The 27,979-nt window shown below is 44.4% G+C and overlaps 1 protein-coding gene across 12 annotated transcripts in view; it reads right to left on the bottom strand.

The window, feature by feature from the left end:
* FOXP1 (forkhead box P1) overlaps window positions 1-27,979 on the bottom strand; it is a 364,978-nt gene that overhangs the window by 8,078 nt on the left and 328,921 nt on the right. For 11 of the 12 annotated variants that reach the window (XM_082768410.1, XM_082768404.1, XM_082768400.1 and 8 more), the window contains 7 exons: window positions 22,594-22,677; window positions 13,986-14,187; window positions 13,797-13,876; window positions 13,057-13,158; window positions 8,291-8,412; window positions 6,308-6,377; window positions 2,582-2,748 (listed from right to left, as the gene is read on the bottom strand). In XM_082768410.1, coding sequence (XP_082624536.1) covers window positions 2,582-2,748; window positions 6,308-6,377; window positions 8,291-8,412; window positions 13,057-13,158; window positions 13,797-13,876; window positions 13,986-14,187; window positions 22,594-22,677 — 827 coding nt within the window. The remainder of the gene's footprint in view (window positions 1-2,581; window positions 2,749-6,307; window positions 6,378-8,290; window positions 8,413-13,056; window positions 13,159-13,796; window positions 13,877-13,985; window positions 14,188-22,593; window positions 22,678-27,979) is intronic. The other variant, XM_082768411.1, reaches the window with a different exon arrangement.

The raw sequence follows: 27,979 nt of genomic DNA, 5'->3' as shown, positions 1-27,979 counted from the left end.
ATAAATAACCTTGCTGAACACAGATTCCCCTTCTTTTCACATCTGAGTAATTCTTTTGTTTGTCCACTCTGGGAACAGAGGAGTTTTTAATAAAGCTGACTGTTGTTTAAAGCCACTGAGTTCTGGTGGTGCACACAGCATGGAGTAGTTTGCTTTGTGGCTACCTTTGGAGCATATCAGGATGAAAGTGTTATGTCCCCAAGCTGTAATTATGCGACTACTTTCTAGTGTTTCAAAAGGAGGGAGAGGAAAAAAAAAAAAAAAAAAGAAAAAAAAAACCCTAGCCGAGGTTCAATGTGTCATAAAAAGGAAACGAATGAGCGGTAATAAGACTTCAGCTAAAGTGTTAGACTTCTTAGCTGTCATGTTAACAAGGTCTTCGAAACCTTACAATAAAGTTTAAAGCTTGATTTATTTTAATATACTGAAATTGTTTAAAAATAATTTGCATTATGACAAGGAAATCTGTTCTGAGAAAAAAACTGGAAATGTCGGTAACGAAGCCTGCTCAGTGAAAAGCAGAGGTTGCACAGCGTCTGCAAAACTGCTCTTGACTCGTGATTTTATTTACTAAACAGGGCAAACCCGGTGACGTCTGGATGGTGCTCTGGCTTTAGATCCCTTCCAACTACTTAGAAAGACCATTTTAATGGGGAAGCTCAGAGGCTGGTATTGGAACATCACCTAGCCACATTTTACTTAAGCAAAAAGAAATGTTCAGCGGAGAACACATATATTATCAATTCTGAGAAAATGAAAACACTCAGGAAACAATCATTTCCATATTACAACAGAAAATTGGATTTTCTGGTGAATAATGAAAATGAAGCATCCCTCCCCCTGTCCTTCTCTCTCTCCAGTATTTGTTCTGTGCCCCTCAACTTGGTATCAATGTGCTAAGAGAAGATTATTAAGTGCAACAAAGGCCACGACTGTGCACAATTCTGGAAAATGTCCTAGCCTGTTTCAACTCAGTTATTTTTCTCCCCTCACAGTCTCTTCAAAGACAGTGAAACCTTAGGTGAAATGAGAAGTGCACGAACTACGCTAGCCTTGAACTTGCAAAAAATAATTACTTGGATTAACGCAACATCATAAACGTTCGTCCCCGTCTGTTAGGCCAGGAGAAACCCTTGGGAGAAGTCTCCTTCCTGGAGAAAACCCATGTCCCTTCACTCCAGCCCTGCATGGTCACGGGCAGAGGATAACAAATTGTGACTGAAACTGCCTGAAGATGAATCCGTTTGTGATAGATGGAAAGTGTGTCATGTAATGCTACTTTGGGAGAGATAATTAATACTGCACAAACAACCACTGGAAAAGCTAAACACATTATTTGAATGTTTTGAAGTAAATGGTAAAAGACAATGTTTAAATTAATTATTAATTAAAAATGAATGTTGCCATCTTTAAAGATTTTTTTTCAAAGCACATTGTGCGCTGATTTAAAATGCTGCGATATCAAAGTACCCAGAGCTTCAGATTCCTTCGTGCCCCCTCCCCTCTGACAACACATTATGCAGGTGGGAAACTTTTTTGCCATTAAATGCTAATTAGTTTCACAACTAATTACTACAGTGGTATTAGGTTAATGTTTTTCTACTTTTTGATTTAGACTTACTTTTGTAAATCCCTTATTCAAATTACTTTGAAGTGAAAGACTACAAATTAGTTCTCTTTTTAATGCGTAATGTGAGCTGTGGCAAGTCAGCCAGTGATTTTACAGCCATGCTAATAACACCGGCAGCATGGCAGCGCTGCTCGCACACGCGTTCACTTGCACAGGTCGTCGACCACTCTGGATAGTTTTTAAAATTTGAGAACTACAAGACTTACAAACTCCGGCTTCCTCGCCAGCTGCCAATTATCCCGTATGCAATTTGAGGGGAGGGGGGAATTTACAGCTTTGCAAACTCGCTCCGTCACCCCATAAATACTGAACACACCCATAGGGGCATCACACCCTTCCTGCCTTACCCTTTCCTCTGCGAGCTGGCTGCCCTGGTGCCATTCATGTTGAGCAGGGACAGCAATCCCCCATTACTTCATGCGGTTATATATGCACTCATTATACTGCCGTCTGTTGCTATAATGCTCCTATTAATTTTCTTTTTGATATTTTAAGAGCAATCTATAAATCATGCAGACCTTCACGTGTGCCATCATTAATGCTTAGCAAGGCCGCTGTGCATCGAGGGTTTTTTCAAACCCGCCCATTTCCCAGCTCTGCCCCACCGGGCGCGCTTGTCGCTTGGTCCAAAGGGGAGAGAAACACCAAAAAATGCAGTTGCCTAAGAGTTTTGCAACCCTGCAGCCCACGGTTTAAAGAAGAGTTAAAAATCAGTTAAAAATTTTACAGCCCTGTGTGCTTGTCAGACTGGATCGAGCTGATTCCTTCATGTGAGTAAGGCGGTAAGAGGCCCTTTTATGTCCTCATCAGCCTAAGCAGGTCCCCAAACGGAGATCTCCGCTTGTGCTGCTCACTCCAAGAACCTCAGAACCAAAGTGCGAAGACCTCCGAAGCCAGAGCCCAGCAGGCCAAGGACGCCCAGCTGAGCGCACGCATCTCTGCCATACTTACATTGCTTGCATAGGGGAACGTCCTGGACTACTGTCACTCCCGTTACTGTTCGTATGCTCCATTGCACCATTAAGCTCTTCCCTCATCGCGTTGGCTAAATTGCCCAGAGTGGGATTTCCCATGGAAGCAGTAGTGTATAGAGGTATACTGTTCTCAGCCATTGAAGCCTACCAAGGACACAAACAAACATATGAAGAGCCATGACTAACGTTTTTATACATTGCACAACACGCTCATTTATTCCAAAACATTCTCCGCATTTACATTATTTGCAATTGCTGTTTTTTTTTTAAATATTGTGCTTTCTGATAGGTATTACACTGATTCCACCAAGGGAAATTTAACGTAATTTACATCTGGGTTTGTGCATTCAGAGCTGCACTGGCTTGTGAGAGAAAACGGAGCTTTCCATTCCCTATTTGGAATTACACCTCCTGGAAAAAATAAAACGTGCCTTTCCTATTCTCGTTTTGCAAAATTATGTTTGGGGCTTTGGGTTTTTTTTTTTTTTTTGTGGCTTAGCCTTGGTTTTTGGTTTTGTTTTTAACGAAAGGTTAATGAGAAAAAAATTACTCGCTCGGCTGCTAACTCCCTCCTAGCAGAGCGAACAGGCACACAGCGGGATGGCGATGTTCCTGAGCTTTGTTTTTCTCATGACATGAGTATGAAGCTGTGGTTTGTGCACGCTGGATTTCTCGGAGCTGCAGTGACACACCTGAGAGCAGAGCCACTCCATGTGAAATTCGCAGCCCTGCCTTGTCACCGGAAACCAAATATCTGACCAACTCTAACAAATCCTCCCCCTGTCACTTTTTAAGCATCAGCAACTCAGCTCTTCTCGCGGCTCTAACAGCTCTGACCATTTTATTGAGATTTGCCATTGTTCTGGAGATCCACCACGCAGAGGCACGCCGCGGTTAACTTTCTAAATGGAAATCTTTGTACAAAGAGAATGAACTGCTAAATATTTCCCTTCTGATTCCCACCGCTCTGCCTGCTAATATTTACTGTATGTCAGGATTAGCTCATGTTGACGGCACGGGCCCGTGCCTGGCGAGGTGGGAGCGCAGAAGCCCCGAGCCTCCGAGGAGCCCGGCGCTTGGCGGGGACTGCTGCTCGGGGAGGGAGGTCGGGCTTTGCAGGGCCGTCGCGCCGAGGGACTCGGAGGACATTTAACCATTTCACCCATCTGAGCCGGATCCAGCTGACATCATCGGCAGCTTTCCGAGCCGCGGCAGCGCCGGAGAGCCCCAGATGCTGGCTCGGCAGCGCTCGACCTGCGCTGGGGGGAGGTCAGGCGGCTGCCGAGCCAAAAACTCCATCTGAGTCTGGGGCTGCATGATGCAACCTGCCCATGGGAGGGGAATTCATGCAAACGCGCTCCCCACCGAACGCTCTCGGCCGCTCCTAATTCGTGGGACAAAACTCCGTGCTCGTTGCCATCTGAGCCAGCAGAGCTGTTCCCAGGCAAGCGGAGCCAGAGACCAGGGCTGGGAGGGGGGACGGCCAGCCCTGCCGGCAGCATCTTCAGGAGCATGGCCCCTTTTATTCTTCCTTACGGTGACCTCTCCATGTGCAGCCCTATGTGTCACACATGATTACAAAAGCTATTCTAACGGGGAGGATTATTTTTATCTTCTTGATTCAACAACCGGCAAACTCATTGTGATTAGGGGATGCAAAGAATGGTTCACATTTCCTGCACTTGGCAAAATAATGACTCAAGTTCTTCACCCATAGTGATAACTTGTAATTGCAGTAAAGCAATTTCTTGGGGGAGAGGTGGGACACGAGGAGTAGCTGCTATGAAGATAATAACAGTGGTGGTGGTGGTGGGAGGGGGTTGGGAGCACGAAAGCCCCCGGCGACCTGCTGGGAAAAGACAGTGCTGGTGAGAGCTGGAGTGCCCCTACCTTCCCCACACACAGCAGGGAGAGAGCTGCTGCTCCCTGGCCACGAGGGAAAACAGATGGAGGAGGCATCGGAGGGGTCTGGGAGAAGAAGAGGGGAGGCACGGGGAAAAGAAAAAACATATGGGGAAGCTGACTGCACGAGGGAGGTCAGCATGCCAGCGCTGCCTTGTGCTGCCCACGCCAAACAGCTTTGCCCAAGCTGCCCTGCACCATGAGCACGTGGAAATCTGGCCTCCAAATCTAACCTCAGGAATAGGAACCTGCTTGGTTTATTTTAAACCCAATGGAGGACCTGTCTCAGTGCAATAAACGTCATGTTTATCATCCCAGTTTATTACAGGGGGTACGAAGACTGTAGCAACTCTGGCCCAGGCTCTTCTCTCCACGAAGTGAGTGCCTCCAGTGCAACGTGAGGCCACGGGCATGTGCCACTGCCAGGGCAAGTGGGGAAGGGAAGCAGTTTGGAGGTTATCACAAAAGGCAAGAATGGATGGAGATGACGACAACGACACGTGTTTCAGAAATAAAACACGAACAGTTCCGTATGATAAGCATATTAATTGAAATTAGTCACATAGTTAACAATGTGAAGAAATGCAGGATCATTTCATTTTTGCCTTTCAGCCTCATGAATGTAAAATGTGCTTGTAATCTTAATACTATTCAAGAGACAAAGCAGTCTTTAAAAATCACACTTCACAAGACTCAAGGGAAAATAAGTTACTAATGAATGGTATTTACAGTTGCTTCATTTAAACATGCTTTCATTTGCTTTTCAGAAGTTACTGCATAAACTCAAATAATTAGGAGAAATGCAGAACATCACTTTTCTCCTAATAATCTGCTTCTTGGCTGAGAAAAGAGAAGTCTGGTAAACCTTCCACAAAATGCGGTTGCCCAGCAAACATCCACGGCCATCAGTGAGCTTCTGGAGAAGCAACCCTCAACAAACGACCAGGGTGCAACCACGTGAGGTGCTGCCTCAGGCTGAATTTGCATGGTAGGGCACAGGCTTGGACCCAAGCACAAAACACTCAACAAACAAAAACCACCCTGCAAATCCAGGGCACCGTAATGCATTTGCGTCTTTGGTTCGTTTAGTGAACGCTGACTTCACCTGATGTTTTTGAGATAGATTCAGGAATTTGAAGGGATGGAAAAAAACGTGACCCTGATGTGCAGCACATGAAAAACGTCTGGAGAAGCGCACACTTCTGCGCTGCAAGTTATTAATTGTGCACCAACACTTTGTGTGTTTCTATGTTGTGAAAAACAGAATTTTTGTCTTACAGTTACAGGAGTTTAAACCAATAAAAATTCCCATTTTTTTTCCATAGGAATTGCGACGTTTGTTTTTCAACAATAATGGGAAGATATGCAAAAATAGCCCTTAAAAGAAAAGGGGGAAAAATGATCTGCTTTCTCTTTAAAACCATGAACAATAGAAGGTCACGTGGCGCAGTATCCTATCATTCAGCACATTAATAGCTGTGCTAGAGTAATTACACTTGTGGTATTTTTGCCTCAAGTGAAATTCTGAAATAAGAGGATGGAAATTATGATACTGCTGATAAATATTAATAAGTGAACTTTTAATTTTTTTGCCACAATATTCAAAATGCTAAGCATCTAGCTAATGCTGAAGCAGCCTGATATGTGTTTGCCTCCAGGGACTATGATGCTTTATGCACTTAAGAAAAAAGTTTAACGGAATTAAAATTTAATATCTAATTAGAGCAAGGCTAATATATTTTGAAATGAGTGGGGAAGACACACGCCTCTGTTGCATATTTGCTACAGTTATTAATCTTACCTGTAAAGCAGCATTGAGAGGTGTGCAGTAGGTGTGGCTGGTCTGTATGTTTTTAATAAGAGAAGGGTTACTGCATAAGAAAAACATAAAAAAGAGAGTTAAATGCAACCAACCCCTGCACGAGCGCGTCAAGCATGTAATGCTTCCTCCCACACCAGAAAACTAGAGCTCAGATTGTTTTTCCACACAAATTCTCTTTTGTTTCTCTTTTTCTTTAAATCTGAGTTGCTTTTTTTTTTCTATGGTTATCATCTTTGTCTTTACTTAGTAAGAAATATCATTATCTCTTGACGTTACCTCGCCATGTGTTCTACTACCCTGCGTTAGTAGCACATCTTGGCATCTCTGCTCATTTTAGCTGTGTTCAGGAGAAATTTTCCAATATTCGTCGTGTCTAGGAGCCAGTTACCATGTAAAGGTCCATCGTAAGGAGGCTATGATCAAAAGCATCACGGGATATTTTAAATACTGCATAAGGCAAATTATTCTCGAAGCTGCTGGCAGCAGAATTGCTCGCAACTGAGCAGCAGGACCATGAGAGAGGTCTTGAGCCGTATTATTTCCTCCCAGGGAAAGGGCAGGTGGCCCTGACTGGGGACTGCCCATGCCATCACCCATTAGTTTACATCTTAAAGTTTACATACGGGGACGGATTTGAGGAAAATATATGCAAAGCTCAAAGCTCATCCACTCTCTCTTTATTGGGCATCAACAAATCACAGGTCCCCACTGGAGGAAAAGAAAAATCATCAAATACAAACTAGATGAGCTTTTTTTTTTTTTTCATGTGGGAATAAATCATGGTGTGAAGAGTCTTAACTGAGCCTGTCCCACAGGGACCAGCAAGGATCAGTTGTCCTGGAGAGATGGCCTTCGAGAAAAGGTCAAAGAAAATTGCTTTGGGAACCACAGGAATATTTGTGCGTGGTTGTTGTAGACACAGGATGCCCTGTTGTTTATAATCTTTACAGCTGGTCTCACTGCACTTTCAAATTACTTTTTTTTTCAGTTAATTCAGTGTTTCTGTCTTAAAAGCATCTAACCATATTTCTGATTAAGAGTTGCAAACCAAGGCATACAATTGAAAGCAGAGGAATATATCAGATTAAAACTTCTCTGAAGTCTTTCCTTGCATATATGTCTTCTTGACAGATCTACAGCAGCTTTTCTGCACTAGCGTGGATAACTATTTTAGCCTACGTTGCACTATAAACAAATGCTCTAACAAACATGTCACAGTAGAGTTATTATTATAGGCATTTGGATTATCAGAGTAGGACACACAAAATAGACATATAACAACCAAAACTTTAGTTTCTTTAGCAGCAAAGGTGATGTCACTATTTCGTGAAATGCAAGTCTACATGAGATGGGTAAATCATGCAAAGCAAAGCAACAGCAGAAAAAAAAAATTAAAGCAAGTAAAAGCTCTTACTGTGCAACAAGCTCGCCAAAGTTTTCATCAGGGCAGTATTTTCGAGGACGGCCTCGTTGAATATGACGGCCACGTTTAAACTCTTCATCATCAACAGTCCAAAAGGACCCAAACTCATCCTCTACTCTGATAAAGCACTTATGCAGTGAGAGGTTGGTGCGAATGGCACCCTGGGACAAGAGCAGCAGCAAAGGAGATGAAGTGGAAACAAAGGGACACGGGATCGGGGACAGAACAGACATCAAATACAGGGAAAAGGAAAAAGAAAATAAAATGCAATAAGCATAAGCAAATGGTTTGTGAGGGTTAATATGCATTGCCACCTACAAGCTACTAGCATGTGATGCAACAAACACCAAGCAAGCAGGGTCAGGGTACTGGTGGGCATACAAACAGTAGTGATGAGATGTTGGTCTTGGTTTCCCTTAACTGAAACAATGCGAAACCACCTGTGGTTGGTCTAACACCAGCTAGCAGCCAAAAGCCTCTACGTTAAACTGTAAGCATGATCCAAGCTAGGCTAAGAAGTTCAAACATGGTGGACATACCCACTGATCTTTTGTGGCCTTCGTTTTTGGAACTCTAGTTCATCCACTGTCCATACTGCCCCTTTAACGTTTTCTACTCGCACAAAACACTTGTGAAGACTAAGATTATGACGCACTGCATTCTGCAGCAAGTATAAAAGAGAAAACATTCAAAAACTTTCTATGAGAAAATGCTCATCATTGTCCAAGAACAGCAGCACAGTCAGCTTGACAGTCCTCATTTTGCAATGTTAACCCCCTTCCCCTCCCCACACCCAGCTCTTCACATCTTATTTTGCAAAGATAAAATAAATACAAAAGTTTAAACCCAAGGTTAGAAAATCAAGTTATTGTTATCATTTATCCGCAACGCGAATGAGCACAGCCATCAGTTTAAACATGCATGTTGTATAATACGGCACATTTCATACACAACCCAAGAGGAACATGGCATTGACATTTTCAAAACAAATACAGGCGCTCTGCAAAGAGAAGCAGTTTTCCTCTCCTGGAAAAAAAAAGAAAGCAGTTGGGAAGAACAGAAAGGATTTAATGTAAGCACGGGCGGCTCGAGTGAGCAGGGAGGCACTGGAGCTGGTGCTTCCGCGGTTTCCCACAGCCGGGCTAATGCGAATCAGGTGCTGAACCTCCCTGCACACCAGCGCCGGGGACCGGGGCTCGGCAGCACCCCGCCGGCCGGCACGGCACCGGCTCCTGCCTCCGCGGCATGCGCTTATATGGAAGTTGGCTCCCGTTCCTGGCAGGCTGCTGCGCTGACTGATCTGAGCCTCTGCCAAGTGAAAACACGAGGAGGGCTCTCCGAAACAAAGTGCTAATATCCCCACAGCTCATCACCCCCAGGGACCCGCGCCCCTGGTGCTCCCAGGCGCCGGCGGCGGGGGCTCGGGTGTGCTCTGTGGGGCAGACGAGCCCGCTCGGCCCCTGCGACGTGCTGGGACCGTGCCCGAAGCTGGCCGTGATGAGGCACCTCGCTGCAGCATGGCAGGCTCTGGTTTTCTGTCTCTGCTCCCTCAGAAATGGTGCCGAGGGCCTCGTTATTCCTCACGTGGGGTGCCATGCCCCGTGCCCGCTTTATGGGGTTTCTCAGCAAACAGCCCCACTACCAAGCGCCCCGGTTCATGCGTGGAGCTGAAAGGGGGCCTGGTAAACAGGGAGAGCAGAAGAAGCCATTTGCTGAAAATATGCAGGCGAACAAACTCCATCCATCATCACTGGCACCATTGATTTAGTCAATCTGGTTGACTCATTAGCAGGCACAGTGCCAGCCAAACACATGGCCTGGGTCTAGGCAACCAAGAGACCACAATTTTTTTCCCTCCCGTCATCGTCATCTTTTTTTTTTTTTTTTTTTTTTTTTTTAATGAACATCGGGTCTGGATGGTGAAAGGGAGCTCTAATCATGAATGTCTAAATCACTGTGCAAACAAAGGGTAGGCACAGCGCATTTGTCATGTAAATTAAGAGGCAGTGGTGTGTGTGCTTGTGGGGAAAGGCAAAGACTCTTTTGCTACTTCTCCACGTCCCTGCAATCACTAGCAGTCCCAACCCTCCTGTCCCTGCTTCAGGGGAGGTTTCTGCCTGCTCTCAGCAGGTACTTGGGTGGAAATGGGTCTCCTCTGGCTCTAAGTGCCTGATCCTGCGGACACAGGGCCCGACCCTGCTCCATGGCATGCTCCATGTGCTTCAGCTCTTCCACAGGGCTCCACTGGGGAACTGGTGGAACCAACCTTGGATATGCTTTTCCTCTCAGCACGGCAGGGGGAGGCTGAAATCTAGCTGGAAGTCAACCTGGCCACCAGGGCTGCTTCTTTCTGCCCTTACTTTATTCTCCTTACTTCATTCCTTCCTTTATTCTCCTCTTCTTCTTTCTTTTTTTTTTTTTTTTTTTAATTTTCTTTTTCCTCTACCTCTCTGAGTTCTGACTGGTTTAGAAAATTTCGGCAAAAGCCCTGATTTTTGAGGTGGAGGAGAAATGCCAACGCCCCACGCCTCCCGGGCTAAAACCAGCGAGCTCAGCAGCCGCCGGTGGGTGCCGAGGTCCGCGCGAGTGCAACCTGACACAGGGCTGCCGGCCCACATCTGGGTAACTCAGGCAGTTTCCTGTGAAAATGGGAACGCTGTCAAGTCTGGAGCAAAATGTAAGAATAATAATGCTATTTCCCACAGTGAAAGCTGATCTCCTAGTTAATACAGCAGTTGATCAAACGCATACAGCAAAGTTCAGTGAAGTGAGTCCTCAGAGTTTGTAAACAGTCTCTAAATACACAGCTGAGCAGAAATATTTGTGTTCTTTACATGTATTTAATGCTGGAGAAATACTTTCCAGTCTGTTCTTGCTCTCTTGAAGTCAATGCACAACTTGACATTGAGGGCTGGGGCTGTTGGATCAGGCTCTTGCTGAAGATTTTGAGGCAGACAAGTTGGATTATTTGCAGCATGTCCGTAAAGAGCTGCCCTCACTTTCTGTTTTCAATATGATCACTTATTTAAGGAATTCGTCACAGAAAAAAATGCTTTATTTTCACTGCCTCTGGATACTTGCTATCTAACAGTTTTATTCGAACAACACCTCACGTTTCAGAGCCACACCTGCAGCCCGTGCCTCATGGCTGCAATTCAGTGCCAGCAAATTACTCCAAAAAATAAAGGCAAACAGACATTGCCTCTGACCTGTCAGAACCAGTTCACAGTGCTCCCTTAGCAATCAGCTTAACAGAAAAATTAGGAGCTATTATTGTAAGATTATATATTTACCTTGTTAAAAATATTTGTATGCAAGCCACTTTTGCAGAAAAATTACCCTGAACATGCTTGAATATAGAAAATGAAAGGGTTTGTTATTTTAATAGCTGCTCGTGCTCTGTGGTACAGCATTTTGGGGAAGAGGTTCATTTTTTAAAAGTCTTTATTCCTGCACTCCTCTGTTTTTTTGAAACAAGTCTCAAGGAAACTTGCCCAAGCCAAACCCTGAGCCTAAACTTGGGGAACACTGACTCAAATGCCCCCTAAGCGTTAGCTGAAGGTGAGCACAAATCAGCACATATATATTCAAATGATTTGGATTCTGCAATTAGACCCTTACGCCTGCACTGTGCCCCATGGGCTTCCCATCATGCCAACGCAGAGCTGCATTTCCATCCCTGCTGTTCCTGAAGGCTGGCACAAACCTGAGCAGCACAAAACCTGCATGACTTAAGTGGACACCAATTCTGGAACGTGAGGTGAAGCTTTTCTTCCCAGGTAGTGGAGCAGGACTAGGTGGAGGTGTCTGTGAGGGGTCTGCAAATGGACCTGCTGGGACACACTGCTCTTCTGCAAGCCCAGGGGTTGCCAGCCCGGCCTCTCTCGTCCTCTGTAAACACACTGCAATTGCACGTGGCTCCTGGGACTCGATTTTAAGTGATGCACAAGCTAATTCCTGAAACTAGCCTCGCAGGACATACAGCCAAGGCTGCCTTCTTCCACTCCCTTCTCCACTTCCCTTCCTTTTGCTGCTGGAACTATATAGGATTTTTGCTTTAGACCCACACCTGCAGCTGCTGAAAAGGCCTACTGGAACCACTCCAGCGGCAAAAGACAGGCAGGTCTAAATGGATCTTAAATCAAGGAAAGTTAATTTCCTTTCTGGATAGTAAGGAGGCTGCAAAGTGAAACACTGCTCATGTTTTCCAACTGAAGTCAAAGAATCAAAGCAGCAATCACATAGACTTTTCCTGAATCTAAGAGGTTACGGACCACGGTTGAAAATGTACAAAATTGCCCTGGGATCTGAATTAAAAGCATAATGTGCTACTAAAACTAAACTAACTTCCAAGGACCATTTTTAGCTCCATCCTTTGATGGAATTAATCTAAATGCAGGCTGAGACAGGAAAATGTGAAGAGCTAATGAAACAGCAGGTATGGGACATATTCATCCTACCTGGTCATTTGAAGTTGTTAGAGAACAAACGGAGTTGCCTAGATTAAGAGAAGCTCAAAGTACTAGGATGCAATTTTTACTGCAACGCAAGATCCTATTATTTGATTCATTCATTAGTAATTATACCAGCTTTAGAAGCCAGTGTGGCTATTATAATGTTATGTAGAAGGGAAAGAGTGGCCTCCAAAACAGAAAATAAAATTAGCTCCTCAGACCCCTTATCTGACAGTATCAGAGATGGTTACAGTAGGAAATTGAAGTGCCAAATATCAAGTTTTAGTTCTGTTAAACAGATTTCTTATGGTGGGGCTTGCTTCTTGCATATTATGTTCGATAAGCTTCTGCTGTGTGACTAAAAAAAAAAAGGAAGTTTATAACAGATCTGCATATGTAGCTCAGAGTCAATTGATAGAGGAAAGAAATCCACTTATCTATAGATCCTAGGAAAAAAAAAAAGTAGTTGTGATTACAGTCTGCATAACTAAAAAGACAAACAGCATATCTTCCACTGACACAATAACGTTACCTTTTTTTTTCTTTTTTTAATATGTTCCAGCTGAAGGGCTTGAGTTTCACTGCTAGCAGCAACCACACAGAGGAACTCGTGGCATAATCACAGAACATAAAAGCCAATAATGGGGATTCAATTAGTGGTTTTCAAAGGCAGAAGAATTTTTCTGCCAAATATCAAATTCTTCCTGCAGATAAGGCACCTAGTGTGTGTCAAAACTGCCGATCTAAATTTTCATGTCCACATGTCGTTACAATTTGTTATGTCATCAGCAACGTCTATTCAGTACATGTCAGATATCAAAGGCAAGAGGCAGACACGGGATAATGCTTACCTTCCACGTCGCCGCGTTGCGTCTGAAGTAAGCAAACATTCGCGTGAACCAGTTGTAGATTTCATTTAGTGTTAGCTGTTTTTCTGGAGATTCGAGGATGGCCTTGTGAAGCAAATCAATTGCAAGATCAGTTATGAACAAACCAGTTCAAAATACATTCAGAGTTTCACTTGAACAAACACAAGAAGGAAAGGAGGAGAAGCAAGGAAAAGAGAAGAGATTTGGAGCAAAAATCCAAAGGAAGGTTTTCACAATACAAACTAAGATTAATGGCTGTATTTAACAGTTCAATGGCAAAATTCAAAATGGAATTATCTAATTGTTTTGAGTTTTTATTTCTGTTTCCTTACAGAAATATTAATTTATTAGTCATTCATAAAGCAGAATCAAAGAGAAATGCAAAACATTTCACTAGCTGATTAAAGCTCAGTAATTATTTAGAGCTCAGATTAATTCTAGGGATCAGAGATTACTGTAGCTTGTGATAATTGACTTGCCATCTTTAAACAGGCTCATTTTCACTGTTGTGTGAAATGAATTTCCTAATAATCACATCGTATTGTAATACTTAATCAAAAGCAATTATGTTATATATTGCAGTTCTAAAAACCCTTATAGTAAAGGTTTGAGCATTTGAGCATGCTTACATACCAAAGGTTTGAAAATCTATTTAATCCAGAATGTGCACATATAGGGAGATTTTTTTTCTAATCCGAACGCATGTGTTTGGCTCTGCTTACCTGTCTAATTAAAGATGCATATGTGAATGGTGGTCTAACTTCGGCGTTCTTATAAAATTCTTGGTTCTGGGCAATATCTGCTGAATAAGAGCAGTTGTTCTGTTATCATCACAGCCTGCCAACGCCGGGCTGCAGGCAACAGAAAGCCACGTGGGCCACAAGGGCCTGTGCCACCAGTACCCCCTTTACCTGAAGAAATGGGGACGTTGTATTTATCCGAGTACCGCCTCCGGATGGGTCCGACGTTGTGCATGCTCGTGGTAGTGATGACCGACGGTCCCTGCGTGACGGGAGTGATGGGTGCAGTCGGGGTGGTGGGAGTATGAGGTAAGCTCTGTGGAGAAGCCTCGGACGCCGTCTTGGAAAGCGTGACGCTTGATACCAGATTCAGCTGCAGAGGGAAGGAGAGGACGAGGACTGCGTTACAAACGGCGCTTCTGGCTAATTAAGGATGGTGGAGAAAATTCTCGGTAATGGCACTTCCCTCAGTTCGAAGCAGACAACACAGCTCGAGTGCTTGCTTCAGCTCTAAGTGCTGTTGCAACATCTCCATTAGGAACCAGTAAAGAAATGAATATATAAATTTCCAGATTGATTAAAAAAAAAAAAAAAGAAAAAAAAAAAAGAATGATGTAGCCTGCTGCCAGAACTACAAATTGTGGATTTTTATCTAAACCTTAAAACAAGATCTCACCGAGTACGTAATCATTTTAATATTTTATTTTAGTTCCATTGTTTCACAATCTAAAGCCCACACGTCTCTTATTTCCATGCTATCATTATGCATGGCTTCTAATCAATCTTCTTGGATATTTCATTGAAGGCATCGGGCTTAGAATAAAAGGCAAGACTTTCCTAAGGACGGGGTAGGGAGAAAGGCAATCTCTCTCTTCAGCATCTGGGCTTTTTCTTTTTTTTTTTTTTTCTCGCTCCCGTTCATCCATTTTAAAAGCAAAGCCCCGAGTAGGTTAAATCTGGAATAATTTAATTAATCACACTGCATGAAATACTGCAGCCACTCAGCCCAGCACAAGTGGCACCACTCGCCTGTCTCCCCTGACAGAAGGCAACGGCGTTACCTGCACAAACCCTGGCCCCAGACAGTATTTGAAGCAGTGCCCTCAGAAACACGATGCTCCCTTACCATAGGTCGCTCCTGCTGGAGCATTTTCAACGAACACCCCATCTCTTACCCATGGTATCAGAAAGGATGACCGAGAAAAGGGCTCTCTGAACTACTTCCACATTTCCTTCTCTTAGGCACTTTTGCAAATAGTATCAGTGAAATCCGGACCCATTGAAGTCAGTAGCAAAATTCCTACTGAATTTACCAGGGCCGGAATTTTGTAACTTTTGCTCATGATTAAAATTCTTTTTGGCTGGACATTAAACCTTTTCAGATGAAGGCGAGGCGCCCAGGTCAGACACGCCCCCAAACATGTCCAGTTTATCCATAAGGCACTGTATTCATTTTCCTCGCGTGAAAATAACCAGATAAGAAAACTCCTATTAGCATCCCTCATATGAGTTAACAGCCACAAATAGGGGTTCTTTATCGAAATAACAGGATTTATCCGAAACAAAGGTAGTGGAAAATAAAAGGTTCCGGTGTCACAGAAGCGACACCAAGACAAAAAGCCAGCGGCCCACAGGAAGGGCCCAGCCGAGTGACAGATAAGGGTGCCTGCTTTTCTGTCCTGACTGCGAAGCACAGCCACAAAAACTGGAAAAAAAAAAGACTGGAAGCCCAGCCATAAAAGCCTGGTGCTGCAAAGTGCTGCACGACCCCGCACCCTGGCAGCACAGCTACCTGCCACCCAACCCTTTGTGCCGGTGCCTGCAAACCGGGGCTCTCCTCACAGGGGAAATATTTAACGGTTCGTGGCGATGCCGGAGAGCAAGACCCCAGCGAGGAGATGACGAGAGGCAGTAAAACACAGGTATTGATTTCCCAGCGAATCCCGCCCCGGCGGGAGCAGCTAAGTGCAAGCTGCGGGAGAAGACGCGGGCTGGGAGCCCGGCGGTGCCGAGAGCCACCTCCGCTTGTTGACTGGCGTGATTTAAGGACACTGATTAGGGATACACACCCGGTAATGTCTCCCTGTTATCCATCTATCCATCTATTACATATGATAAAAGGACCGGTGACGATAATAATAGTACAACTGACAGGTCTCACCATGAAATTAAATCTACTGTATTTTATCTCAGTTTCTAAATGGACATTTTAACAGTCCAATAACTGCGAGCAAATCTGCATCAATTTTAAGTGCCCATCTCTAGCGGAGGCTTGGCAGCCGGGCCCTCCTGTTGGAAAGATCACTGCTCGTGCTTCATCATTACGGCTCTCGCTACCCCATTTCAAAAGAGTTTGCTTCCTTTTTTAGTGTTTAAAAACTTAACATTTAATCTGTTTCTACTAGGGAGCAGCGAGAAAGGATCCCCAAAGGTCAGCGTTCCCTGCTTCCAGAATGTGAATCGAGTTAAATTTCTTCAGGCTTTTCAGCATAGGTAGCAAGCAGAAATAAACACAGGAGAGGACGAGCAAAGGGGGGGGCTTTAACAGGCTTGACAAATGACACTGTGATTCACACCCACTGCTGGGCTGCCACTAATAAGCTACAGAGGAAGCAGCCAATCTCAGCTAATTACCAGATAAAATTGTATTGTAAGGACTCTAATTAGGAGATGCTTATGGAGGTGATCTAATGATTAAACGCTGCATTCGAGTGACCCCACCATCAATGTGCAGTGGTGCAAGATGTCACTGGAATATTTTGTAGAAACAGTAATTTTATTTCAAGGAGGGGAGGCAGTAATATTTGTAATAATGGCTATGAGGTAAACTAATTAAAAGACAGTTCCTAAAGGAAGACTGTGGCTTTGAGCAGCTGTGGCCGTTCCAAAACAAAGTGCCAAATCTCAACAGAGGAGCTGCAGTCAAGTGGAAAATTTCTGCCTGACCTCTGCTCTCGCTATTAATTTGCAGGAAAACTAATGACACATATACATATTCCCACAAAATTGTTCTAATTGCTAATTTGCCAAAGGAGCCCAGTTTCCAAATTAAACATGACTGCAGTCTGCGAGGAAAGAAAGAACAAAAAGCTGGAATGCTGCGAGTATGCCGCGTTTCACCTCCGCCGACCGTTTGTGAGCCTGAACCAACAAGTTAATGAAAGACGACCTTGTCAATTGCTAGCGAAGTTCTTCCTCCTCCTGCCTTGCATTTTTTTCACCGCTCTCTCCTCTTCTGGCAGGGGACCGATCCCTGCAGGGGACATTACTGACACCCGGAGCAGGGCAAGGGGGAAGAGGGCTGCTCCCAGACGCTTTCTTTGTGGGGTCTGTAACGCGAGGACTGCAAACTGGGTGGTGAATTAGAGCAGAACAACAAATTATGAATGGTGTTGGTTTTGTTGCAATCTTGAAATATTCATCGGGATCGTAAACTATTAAATCTTAATATTGTGCCCAATTAGAAATGCGCTAACGCCCGTGCCCTGCGCGGCCGAGGACGATTATTCAGGGCAAAGCTCAGGAAGGGACGGGGCTGGGAGGGTTTCTTTTCCTGATGGAAACTCGACACGGTTGCTCACTGTTTGCATTTTCTATTTAAAAACAAGTTACTATGATTAGCGAAGTTGTTCACACTGGTATGTTGTACACAGCCTGTTTCCCACATACTGTAATTTTTGGACGAGGAACCGTTTCTGTCAGAGGGGAGCGAACACGGGTCACCAAGTTTGCACTTGAATGAGGGAGAATTTTTGTCCTGCAGTAAGGCACAACCATGTCAGGCAACGTACAGCCCTCACACCAAAGAGTTAAATGTTTCTGTAGTGTTTGCACTGGGGATGGGGGGAGGGAGGATTTCCTCCAGCCTTAAAAGAAAACAAGAGAAAAAAAAAAACAACAAACAACAGAAAAAAAAAAAAAAAGAAAGAAAGAAAAAAAAAAACCACCAAACTCCACAACCGGTTTATGCCCTAAAATTCTGTAAATTCAGCCTCTGAAAGGTGTTGGTTGCTTTGTTCAGTTTTGGTTTTTAAGACCAGCACCTCATACTGCTTTAACTCAACAATCATAAATGCTGTAATTGTTTCAGTGTTCAATATCCTGCTTAGGATTTTATTATTAACCTTCCCTTTCAAGAAATAGTCATGTCTTCCTATTAAAGGTGAAGACCGAGTCATTTTTTTTTTTTTCCTTAGATATAAACAAGGCAGAGAGGTAACCCTCTCCTTCACCCTGTAAACCAGATTTCCAGTAAGTGGCTCTCCCATTAGGGCTCAGCCTGAGTTCTTTTTGTGTAAACATTTTACATGACAATAGTGGCTGCAATAAAAAACCCGATCTGAAACACTTTTAAAAGAAAGAAAAAAAAAAAGAAATACACATGTATAAACAACCCAGAGGGACCATACCCACTGCTGCAGGGCAGTGATTCCTCTGCTATTGCTGCTGCTGTCTTGGTCACAGCCGGGGCTGGGGATTTATCTGAGCCGAGCTGCTGGACCCTAAACCACTCCAGAGCAGAGAGTGCTTTTCTTCACACCGAGGGTGAGAGAGAAAGCTGACGCTGGGCCTGAAACTTAGTTAAATGCCGTGTCTTCCTCTCCCGTTTCAGCCTGGACACATCAGCGCGTTAGATGCGAGCCTGGCAGGCAGCAATCACTTAGCAGGTGTTGTTATTGGCAGGAACACTAAGGAAACTGAAGCTGAGGAGTGAGACTTAATGAAAACCAGTATATAAAAACAGCTTTTGTTGTGCTTGAGAATCTCTCTTTATTGCTGTGTATCATTATTTTTTCAAACTATAAAGTACGGCTACAGCAGCTAAAATGCTCAGTCATTACCTCAACAGTTAAAAGACTATTTTTTTTAATGCTTTGTTATTACAGTTGCTAAAAACAGTATTTCAAAACAATCGTAATTGCTATGGTTAGGTTAAAAAAAATACATTAAATAGGGGATATCTAACAGTGTGTTTTATTTAAAGTGCCAAAAGTTTCTCTTAAAGTTTTCTGTCTATTTTTACAAGATGGATATAGCACCTAGTATGCAGAATTACTTGTTGGTTGATGCTTTTTCCTTTTCCCTTGCTTCCTATGAACTTCAGTGTTAGTTAATCCTCCAAAAAAATCACATTTCCATTTTAACCTACCATGCTGATCACTACCACGAATGAAAATAGCACGTAGGGGAAGCTATCTTAATTGCAAAACCAGAATGATAATTCTTGAGCAATCGCTGTTCTGGCTTTTCTTTTTCTGCCTTGAAAAAAATTTTTACCTTAGAAAGATGTCACAGCATATTGCTTGCCAGCTTTGTTCTCACTTCAGCCAGTCCTTTATTCTCACCAAAACACCACACGCAGCAGTAATAGGAACAACTTCACGTGTTCAGAGTGCCAGCTGAGAGCTGCTGCCATTTACTTGGAAGCTGTTGCACCGCTGGACCCTGTCATCACCAAGCAGGCACCCACACTGCCCTCACCCCAACTGCTCTCCTTCCCCAGCCTGCCCTCAGCCATCCTCCTGGCTGCCCCCAAACCCCCACAGGAACACAAGAGCTGCCCTTTCCACTACACAAGATGTTGGCAGCACGCTGAAGGGCTTTCTCAAGCAGTTTTGGTGGACTGGGGTAGGGAAACGCACGGGCCCTTCCACTGCGAGGGTGAAAATTAGTGCAAGGAGCTAAGGCACCTGAAGTTGTGATGGACACAACCAGGCTGGAGAAACAGCCGTTCACCAACCCTGGGTGAGTTGTGAATTGCTGGAGAAGCACCACGAAGCTGCCTGGGATCCAACCAGTCCACAACCACCTGAAGCCCAAGGGGGAAAGGCAGGGCCGATGGTCAGTGTGGGTTACACTGGGCTCGTGGTTAAACCAGATGAGCTCAATCACTGCTTCTACCCGCCAGCACCACACGGTTTATAAATAAGCATTATGATCCTTTGAGCAGAATAAAAACATTTCCTCACCCATGAAAAGGCTGTAATTTTAAATCCCAATTCACTGCTACGTTTGGATTCGCAGCCACTCGTTCCTTTATAAGCGCCGATGTACCGTAATATATTAATTCTAACATACACCTTGCATTAGTTATGTTGGCAAAAAAAAATTAATTACTGGATGTAAAGAATACTTTGCACTGCAATAATGGTCATCAGATCTTTTTACCAAAGTCCTATCCCACTGAGTTAAAAGGACTAGGGTCTAGCAGAGTCTGAGCAGTGCCTGTGTATTTTTTTCACAACGAAAGCACAATTTATGCAAAACACTATACTTCTACATTTTATAATTAATTTTCAAATGCTTCACCTATACATATTTTAATAATTTCTGATTTATCAGATGGTATCTATAATAAATTTTTCTATATTTCAATAAATGAAAAGAAGGCAGTTTCAATCCAACAACAGAGTGCCACACAATATAGGCCTGTCAGGCACCAATTTTTACTTCTAACATGTAAGTTAAAGGATAAGGAATTTATAATGCTGCCTGTGAACGAAACCACTTTTCATACACAAATGTGATCTTTTTTTTTCCAAAGGGTAATACAACAGTACATTTACATAAACTAATCCAAACAATCTATGTATTTGACAATGGCAAACCTCACACAGACTGCCTATTGTTGGTTTACATCTTGGAGTTCTTTATGTTGGCTTGTAACACTGCTCTAGCTGTCAAAGGTTTGACTTGGACTCCAAATAAATGGTTATAGAAGTGCTGTGCAGCGATATTGGACTTCTTTGCAAAAGAAAACCTGCTGTGTATGAATTCAAAAGCTATTAATTTTTCAGTCAAAAATATTCATGCCTATTTCTTTTAATAAAGAAACACTGTGCTGAGCAACTGAGAGATAATGTTGACTAGTGGTACAGAATTTTCAATAGAGCAGTTAAAAATAAATTTAGTAGGAGGTCCCCAACAAAGCTATAATTTTCCAGAATGTAAAACATTTTTAATACTAATCAAGACAGCCCTTTTCCCCCTGCGTTCACTTTTTTTTTTTTTTTCCGCTGCTTTTCCCTGTTTATTAGCTGTTAACACTAATCTTCATGGCGACACCGCCTGGCATCTCCGTAGCCTACAACACCCGCCAAAGCTTCCTGCCCTCCGCGGCTGAGCATCGATCACTAGCTGCCTTGCCAAACACTGCTCGCCTTCTTATGATTTCCTCCCTTTAGTTTTTAATCCTTCCTCCTGAGGGGCACCGCTGTTATGAAAGGCCTCAAGGCAGAGTGCTTTGAGACTCCCAGATTATTCCGCTGTTTTAATTTTTAATCCAGTAAGAGCTATAGAAACCAAACCTCCTCCCCATTCTGTTGGGTCTACATACTTTGCCAACAATGTGCTGAAGCATTTGCATTCAGGCTGAGATGGATACGAGGAAGTAGGAGAATGCTATTTTTATAGCCACTGTATGTAGTTTCCACTCTAGAGAGCCGGTACCCACCAGATCAAGCAATTTGAGGAATCTCAACAGCTTAAATGGAAGGGTTCATACCTACCACTCAACTCTCTCCAAGACGGCACCGAAATTTCCCGTTGACTTTGACATCTGCTCCAGCGCTGCCGAATAGCCTGCAATTTTCTATCTAGTAGTCTCCCTATGCACTTCTGCGGCCATTTATTTCCAACTACATGGAAACTGAGAAATCCGTTTCTAGTAAAAATGGGTGCGCGAAGTGTTTAATGATTTTATGTTCTCTATCTCTGTAATGTGTTCTGTTTCAGACATTAATTTTGTCTACCAACTGCATCTTGGCAGGCTACCATATTTGCTGGGTTAATAGTCTGACTCCTTTTTATTTCGATCACCATAAATCACACATATATGGGTGTGTGTTTGCTTTATTTATAGAAAAAAAAATCAGTCAAAACAGATAAACCAATACTTTGTCATTATGCTGCATCATTGCATATTGATTAAAATTGCTAGTACTAACTATAGATTGTCAACGCTCAATTAATTTTCACACAATGACTCAAAGCAAAATCAAATAAAGCCAGTGTACCTTTAAATCTTACAAATCTTAAAATCAAGAAGCAAAGCACTCTCTCCACTTTGAATAATCATGTGAAGCTCTGAGGAACATTTTCAGCATTAAGAGGTTAGGAGAAAACAACAGCTGAAGAGTCATTTTGGGCAGGGGAGGAGATGGTAGACTTGTCTTTTTTGGGGGAGTAACCCAGGAGCTGGCTTGGCCTGCAGAGCCCCTGGGTACCGTGCAAGAAGGTGGAGTTTATGAAGCAGCTGACCAACCCCTCCTGCCTCACTGCTTCCCCTGCACCCCCCTTTTCTGAAGAGCAATCTGGGGTGGAAAAGGTTTAGCTTCTCAGTTTCAACAGTGTAAAACCTGATACCGAGTAACTGCTTATCATCGAAACGTGCAACTAGAGCCTGTTCTACTGTAAATGTCTGTCGGAGAGAAAGCCAAATAAATACACTAAATATAATTTAATTACATCTCCTTCCTAACACTTCCTAAGGTTTCATGCAAGTCGGACCAATGTAAAGAGATTTACAGGCCAGAGAAAGGCCCCCCACGACAGCTTTGGAGTCTGGTTTCTGTGGCCCCCCGAAGGAAGAAGGATGGTGAGAAGGGGGTCCCTGTGGCAGTGCCTCCTGCAAAGCCCCAGCGAGGGAGGTGTTTTGCATCTCCTCGCTGCGACAGGCTGCACACAGCGGGCCACGCTTCGCATCACACGCCCAGGTGGGAAACAGGAAAAGAGGTTTGTTGTGAGGTTTTGTTTGCTTTCTGCACAGTTCAGTACTTACGGGCTGAGGGGTGGCTTTTGGTTCAGTTGACTTCACATGCAGGTGTGTCATCATGGCTTGCAGGCGCTCTTTATCTTTTGCAAGCTGAAGGGGGGGGAAAAAAACGCTCTATTACTTGTAGGAATAAAATCCAACCTCTGCTTATTCCTAATTAAACAGTTGGCACCAACGTGCAAGACAGAAGAGTTTTATTGCTGAGCAGTTTGGAAATTGTATATGGTCTTTTTGCGAGGCAAAGCTAACGCTTGGTGCTGGGTGTCAGTGCTTCCCAAAGCAAAATGCATTAGCCCTTGAGTGAGAAGAGCTAGACCTGCCGGCACCAAGAGGTTCACTCTAGCCCTGACAGCTAAAAGACAACAGTGAATCATGTTTATTAACCAGCCCCGCTCCAGCCCGGGAGGCGCAGCAGAAAGCGAGCTACGCAGTGCCTCCGTGATGCCTTTTCCTCCTGCCATAGCAGCAAACAAGCAGCACGAGCGGGCTGCAGCTCTCACGTCACGTGCAGGCGTTGTGGCACCATGCAGCAGGCGAGGAGCTGGTGGTGGTTAAACCACACGAGGCTCCGCGGCGAGTCACGACAGGCGGCCTCGGCGCTCTGCTGGTCCTTGAGAGCTGGCAAAAACCCCGTGGGGCCACGAGGGGAACCCGAATCCCTTTGGTGCACAAGTGAGGGAGAACAGGGTGGGACAGCTAACCATGTCGTCTACTGCATCACAGCCCACAACCGGGCCAAGCTGGATGTCAAGGGCTGTCCCTCACTTCCTCAAGTCTCTTGAGGTTTTTTCCTTGAGATCTGCACCTGGATGGTGTCTCAGGATCACACCCTACACAGCTGTGGCCAGGATGGCTTCCCAATGCATTTCAAACGCACTGGCCAGGCACTAAATCTCACTATTTTCGGAAACATTTTCTATAGGCAAATAGGACTTTTTCCGGCCGCTATTAAAAAAAAGAAAAAAGAAAAAAGAAAAAAAAAAGAAAAAAAAAGCAGGATGATATTATGAAATAACACTAATGAAAAAGGCGTGTTAACCTACATGCCCAACATAAATGCTCCTGTTTCCAGCAGGACTTGGATCAGGTTCTCACAGATGACAATTTTTGCAGAGCTGAGCTGTGTTTTAGACAAGCCAGATTCCTGGTGCCAAGAGGAGAACTGTGCTTGCATTCCAGTGAAACTTTAAACAACCTGCCCACCTTATCACAGTCATCTGTTTGTAGCAGCAGAGTTGGGCTAAGTGTATATAAAAGGAGACTTGGTCATAAATCCCCATTCATAACCTTAGAGTCAAGGTTGTCTTGCTCTTCACAAGGCGAGGGGTTTCGGACCGTGCCAGAAAGGCGTCATGATGGGATAAAATTTGGCACACAAGTTTCCAAGACAGGAATTAAATAAAGGGAAAAATGGTGTCACCGCTGTGCGCTCTGGAAGTGCAAAAGCAAAATTGCTGGGCTTTTCAGGCTGCTTTTCTTTTCTTGGTCAAAAACCTCCATGGCAAGTGAGAAAAGCTGAAGCTGATAGCAGATCTCCTGCAATCTATCTCCAGATCTGCTCTGGATATCACAAAAGAGCAGCGACGGGCTCTTATCATAGCAATGCAGTAGAAACTTCTCCCTCTGAGAGTCCTCTGAGGACCTCTTCAGAGAAAGTAGAGGTCTCTCCCCTCAGCTGCTGTGCTTTACACAAAACAAGTAAAAAACAGTAAATATCTTATTCTCAGTGCAGCTTTTTTGGTCTCTCATCCTTAGCAGTTAGTAGGCACCGGGTCATCCGTGCATGACGTTTTGGTCTGCAGGCTACTGCAGAAACCAAAGCTCTAAGCCCAAACAAACAAAATGCAGGCACCTGAAAACTTCCTGCTCGCAGCGCAGTGCCAGCAGGGAAAGGCACCCGGGCAGCACGGGGCACACCCTGCACCGGGGCTTCCTCTGCGTCCCCTTGTCGAAACGGAGCGGTACTGAGCTCCCAACAGCCAGGGTCCTCACTTTTATTGGTTTTAGTCATCATCTTAGCACGCTTTTAATGCAGTTTCTGGTGGGGGAACGTTATTAAAGATCCTCTCGACATTTCAGGCAGACACACGCTAGTGTTTTGTCATAGTCTAGGAATTCAAACACTCACCCAGTCAGGCAGGAGTTTAAATTATGAAAAATAGAGGTCTCTCAGTTTCAAAGCGCTGAAGAGAAGTAAAAAAATCTGAAGAATTTCTTTAAACTGTTTTTCCCCTAGGTCAGGAAGCAGCAGTGATACCAAACCAGAACATCACCAGCAGCCCCGTGGCTCAGCAGGGTGATTCAAGAGAAGTCACGACGGCTGCTGGGCCGCTGATGGGAGCGAGTGCTCACTGGTGGCACTCACTGGAGCACAGATGGTCCCGAAAGGGGGATTGCCAGTGGACTTACAGGAAAACGCTCCTGATCTACTGACAGTGTTATTGGGCAAGAGACTGTTATGAAACCAAAATAAACTGATTAATGCAACTCTTGAATCAGTCTGAAGAGCTGTGCTTCAGTGCTCCTGGTGGGCACTATTTCCCACCAGGGAATTATTCCCCACCTGCTGCTCTCCTGTGGCAGATTCCTAGTCTAGAAAACTGCACTCGAATGGATACACCCATCTTTAATTTGGAGTCACGCTGGCAGCTCCCTCCCTTGGCACTAGCATGGAGCAGGACAGGGGGCACAGAGGGAGCCACGTCCTTGCCTGGGGCTCAGCCGGCACCCACAGACCTCCCGAGTCCTGCTGGAAAGGGTGCCCCTACCTCTGGGTGCAGAGCCCTCCCCTGAATGACAGTGCTGGCTGATGGCACGGGAGAAAATACTGGAAGAGCTTTTTAGAAGAACAGGGGCTGTAGATCTGTCAAAGCTTCCTGTGGCAAGGCCTTAGAAGAGCTGCTGGTCCAGCCCGAAACGTTTATGTGTTCAGAAGGGGCCTGATAAAATTCAGGGTCAAGACCTTATCAGTTGAAGATCCAACACTGAGGAGCAGATCAGAAACAGCAAGTTCTTGGTTTTCATTGCAGATTACTTCAACACATGAGTTGTGCTCCCTACAGGGCATATGAAGACTCTGACAACACAGTCCCATCTGAAGCCTCGTTCCTTTTTCCTATATCCTTTTTGAAAGGTCTAGATGGCGACAATTTTCAGGTGGCCACCTAGTTCTTCATGGAAAGCCCCATTTTGTGAGGCTTCCTCCTCTTACAATTCCACCAATGGTGCTGAATTCTGTGGAGTTTCACCATGGTCTAGGTGCCTAAGAGTGCTTCTTCCATGGAAAACCCTTCCAGGGCAAGGTACATGTGTACAGTGCTTTGCAGGTTTGGACACCAGACACGTGGCTTGGCCTGGAGAGGTTAAATCCTAAAACTGCACCTGCTTGAAAAGCAGAAGAGGGAAGGCACTGAAAGCACAGGCCAGAAGGGGCTGAAGGAGAGGAGGCAGCAAAGTCTGTTGACCGAGGAGCAAGAGAGAAGTCATTAGGCACACAGGGTGCAGAAGCTGCCCAGGAGGAAAAACAGATAGAAAATAGGGGCAAGGAGCAGGAACGTGAAAATGGAAACCCAGTGAGGGCATTCAACGGGAGCAGCATGGCCAGATCAACAGGAAGGAGATCACTTCAGCAGCAGGATTTTGGAAAAAGACCAAGGACAAAGGAGAAGGAAGCCAGCCGTGGGCAGTGTGAGAGACAACCAAGACGTAACCTTCCCTCCTGTTACGTGCTTATTAGTAAGGCTGTGTACTAGAAAGGTTCAGGATCCGTTTTTCAAAAGTGTCAATGGATCCTTTAGGAAAACAAGCCCACGCAGTGTTTTTGCTCCCCTGAAAATGGTCAGCTGGATTCCTGTTCTACTGGGAGATATACATATATATATTTATTTTTTTAAAAAGAAGTATATCAGAGCCTTGTTGCTGTCCTGAAATGTTTTTCCACTCAATGCTGGTGCTGCAAAATGAATGTCATATTCCAGCTAAGATCTCACTAAGGATAGGGAAGTGTTCCTGTGTTTGTGTTTTACCCAGCAGCCCAATTCTCACTATTTATAATGGCAACAAATGATCATGTCAGGATGGTTTAAACAAAGTGAAATATGAGAAGAACTCTACCTTGTCTGTGAAATTTTAAATGTTTGTGATGGAAATGCTGAGACCTAAGCTTCATGATACTTCTGCAAAAGGGCATTTACAATCAAACACAAAACATATCTGACCTGTTTTTTCCTTCAAAAAGTTCATTTAAAACTACTGCCTTTTAAAAACACTGCATTTATCTCTGTCCATGATACTGACAAAACTATTCTGTGTAAAATAAATAATATTTTTTTTAAAAAAGGCTTGCATTTGTGTCCATCACATTTAAAACCTGTAGTGCATCCCTCAGATATAACGGATTTGTTAGGTTTGTGTCTCGACAGGGCTGTATGAGCATGAGACAGGGCAGCAGCTGGGTCTTGCCATGATGTTGGTCCCTGAACAGCACACAACGCTGCACAGCTCTGCTTGAAGGCAAAGCTTCTCATCACTGCTGAAAGTCATGGGGCAAGTGGGAAAAGCTACGGGTCCCTCTCCTACCTGGCTCACAGAACTCACGTAGTTGGCGCCAGGGCTGATTTGTGCCCCTGTTGGCAACTGCTCCATCGGGGGAGCGTTAGGGCAATGGTCTTGGTCCAGCTGCTCCTGCTCTAACACGCTGGGTGCTGCAGACCATGTCATTGAAAACTGTGCTAATGGGCTAGGCTTTCATTGCATTATGTTCCTCTGTGAAAAAACGAGGTCACAGGCTGATAATGTAGGCACTGGAAGACAAATCCTCTGTTTCCTCCTGTGTACAAAGTTATGCAGATTATCAGAGGACAGATCCACAAGACCACTGGAGGGAGAAGGGGGGAGTTACAGGTGCATTGCAGAAGCAGGACAACCCTCTTCCTCCATCCATTCTTGATGGCTAATGCATGGATGGTCTCACTCTGTTATTAACACCCCAGTCTAAATTAAGCCTCCAGTTCATCCTGTGTACTGTGCTAGCAAGACTGTTAGAAAAAATCATTCAGAATTTTTTGACTTAGCCCTCATATCACTTTGTAATTATGTTCTTGTCTTGGGGACTTTATGCTACCTTCCATGCAAGGACTCTAAGCTAAGACATATTCCCAGCGCTAAATGGGTGTGAATCTGTGGATATTAGTCACTTGTTACAATTAGTGTAATGCAGCACTAATGAACCTTTCCGAAGTATTGTCAAAGGCCTGTGGAGAGGCAGCAACCAGTGGTGGTGTCCTGCTCAAGTCTAGGGCATCATCCTGTAGTTCCAGGCACAGACATGCCCCGTAACTGCAGGAGAGGAGGATTAATGCTTTTCAAGCTGACGGCAACTGAATAATCTAGA

The sequence above is a fragment of the Aythya marila genome (assembly GCF_965140915.1).
Source record: "Aythya marila genome assembly, chromosome: 10".
In the NCBI taxonomy this organism is placed as follows: Eukaryota; Metazoa; Chordata; class Aves; order Anseriformes; family Anatidae; genus Aythya; species Aythya marila.
The sequence above is the reverse complement of the archived record's forward strand: the minus strand, read 5'-3'. Positions and strand labels throughout refer to the sequence as shown.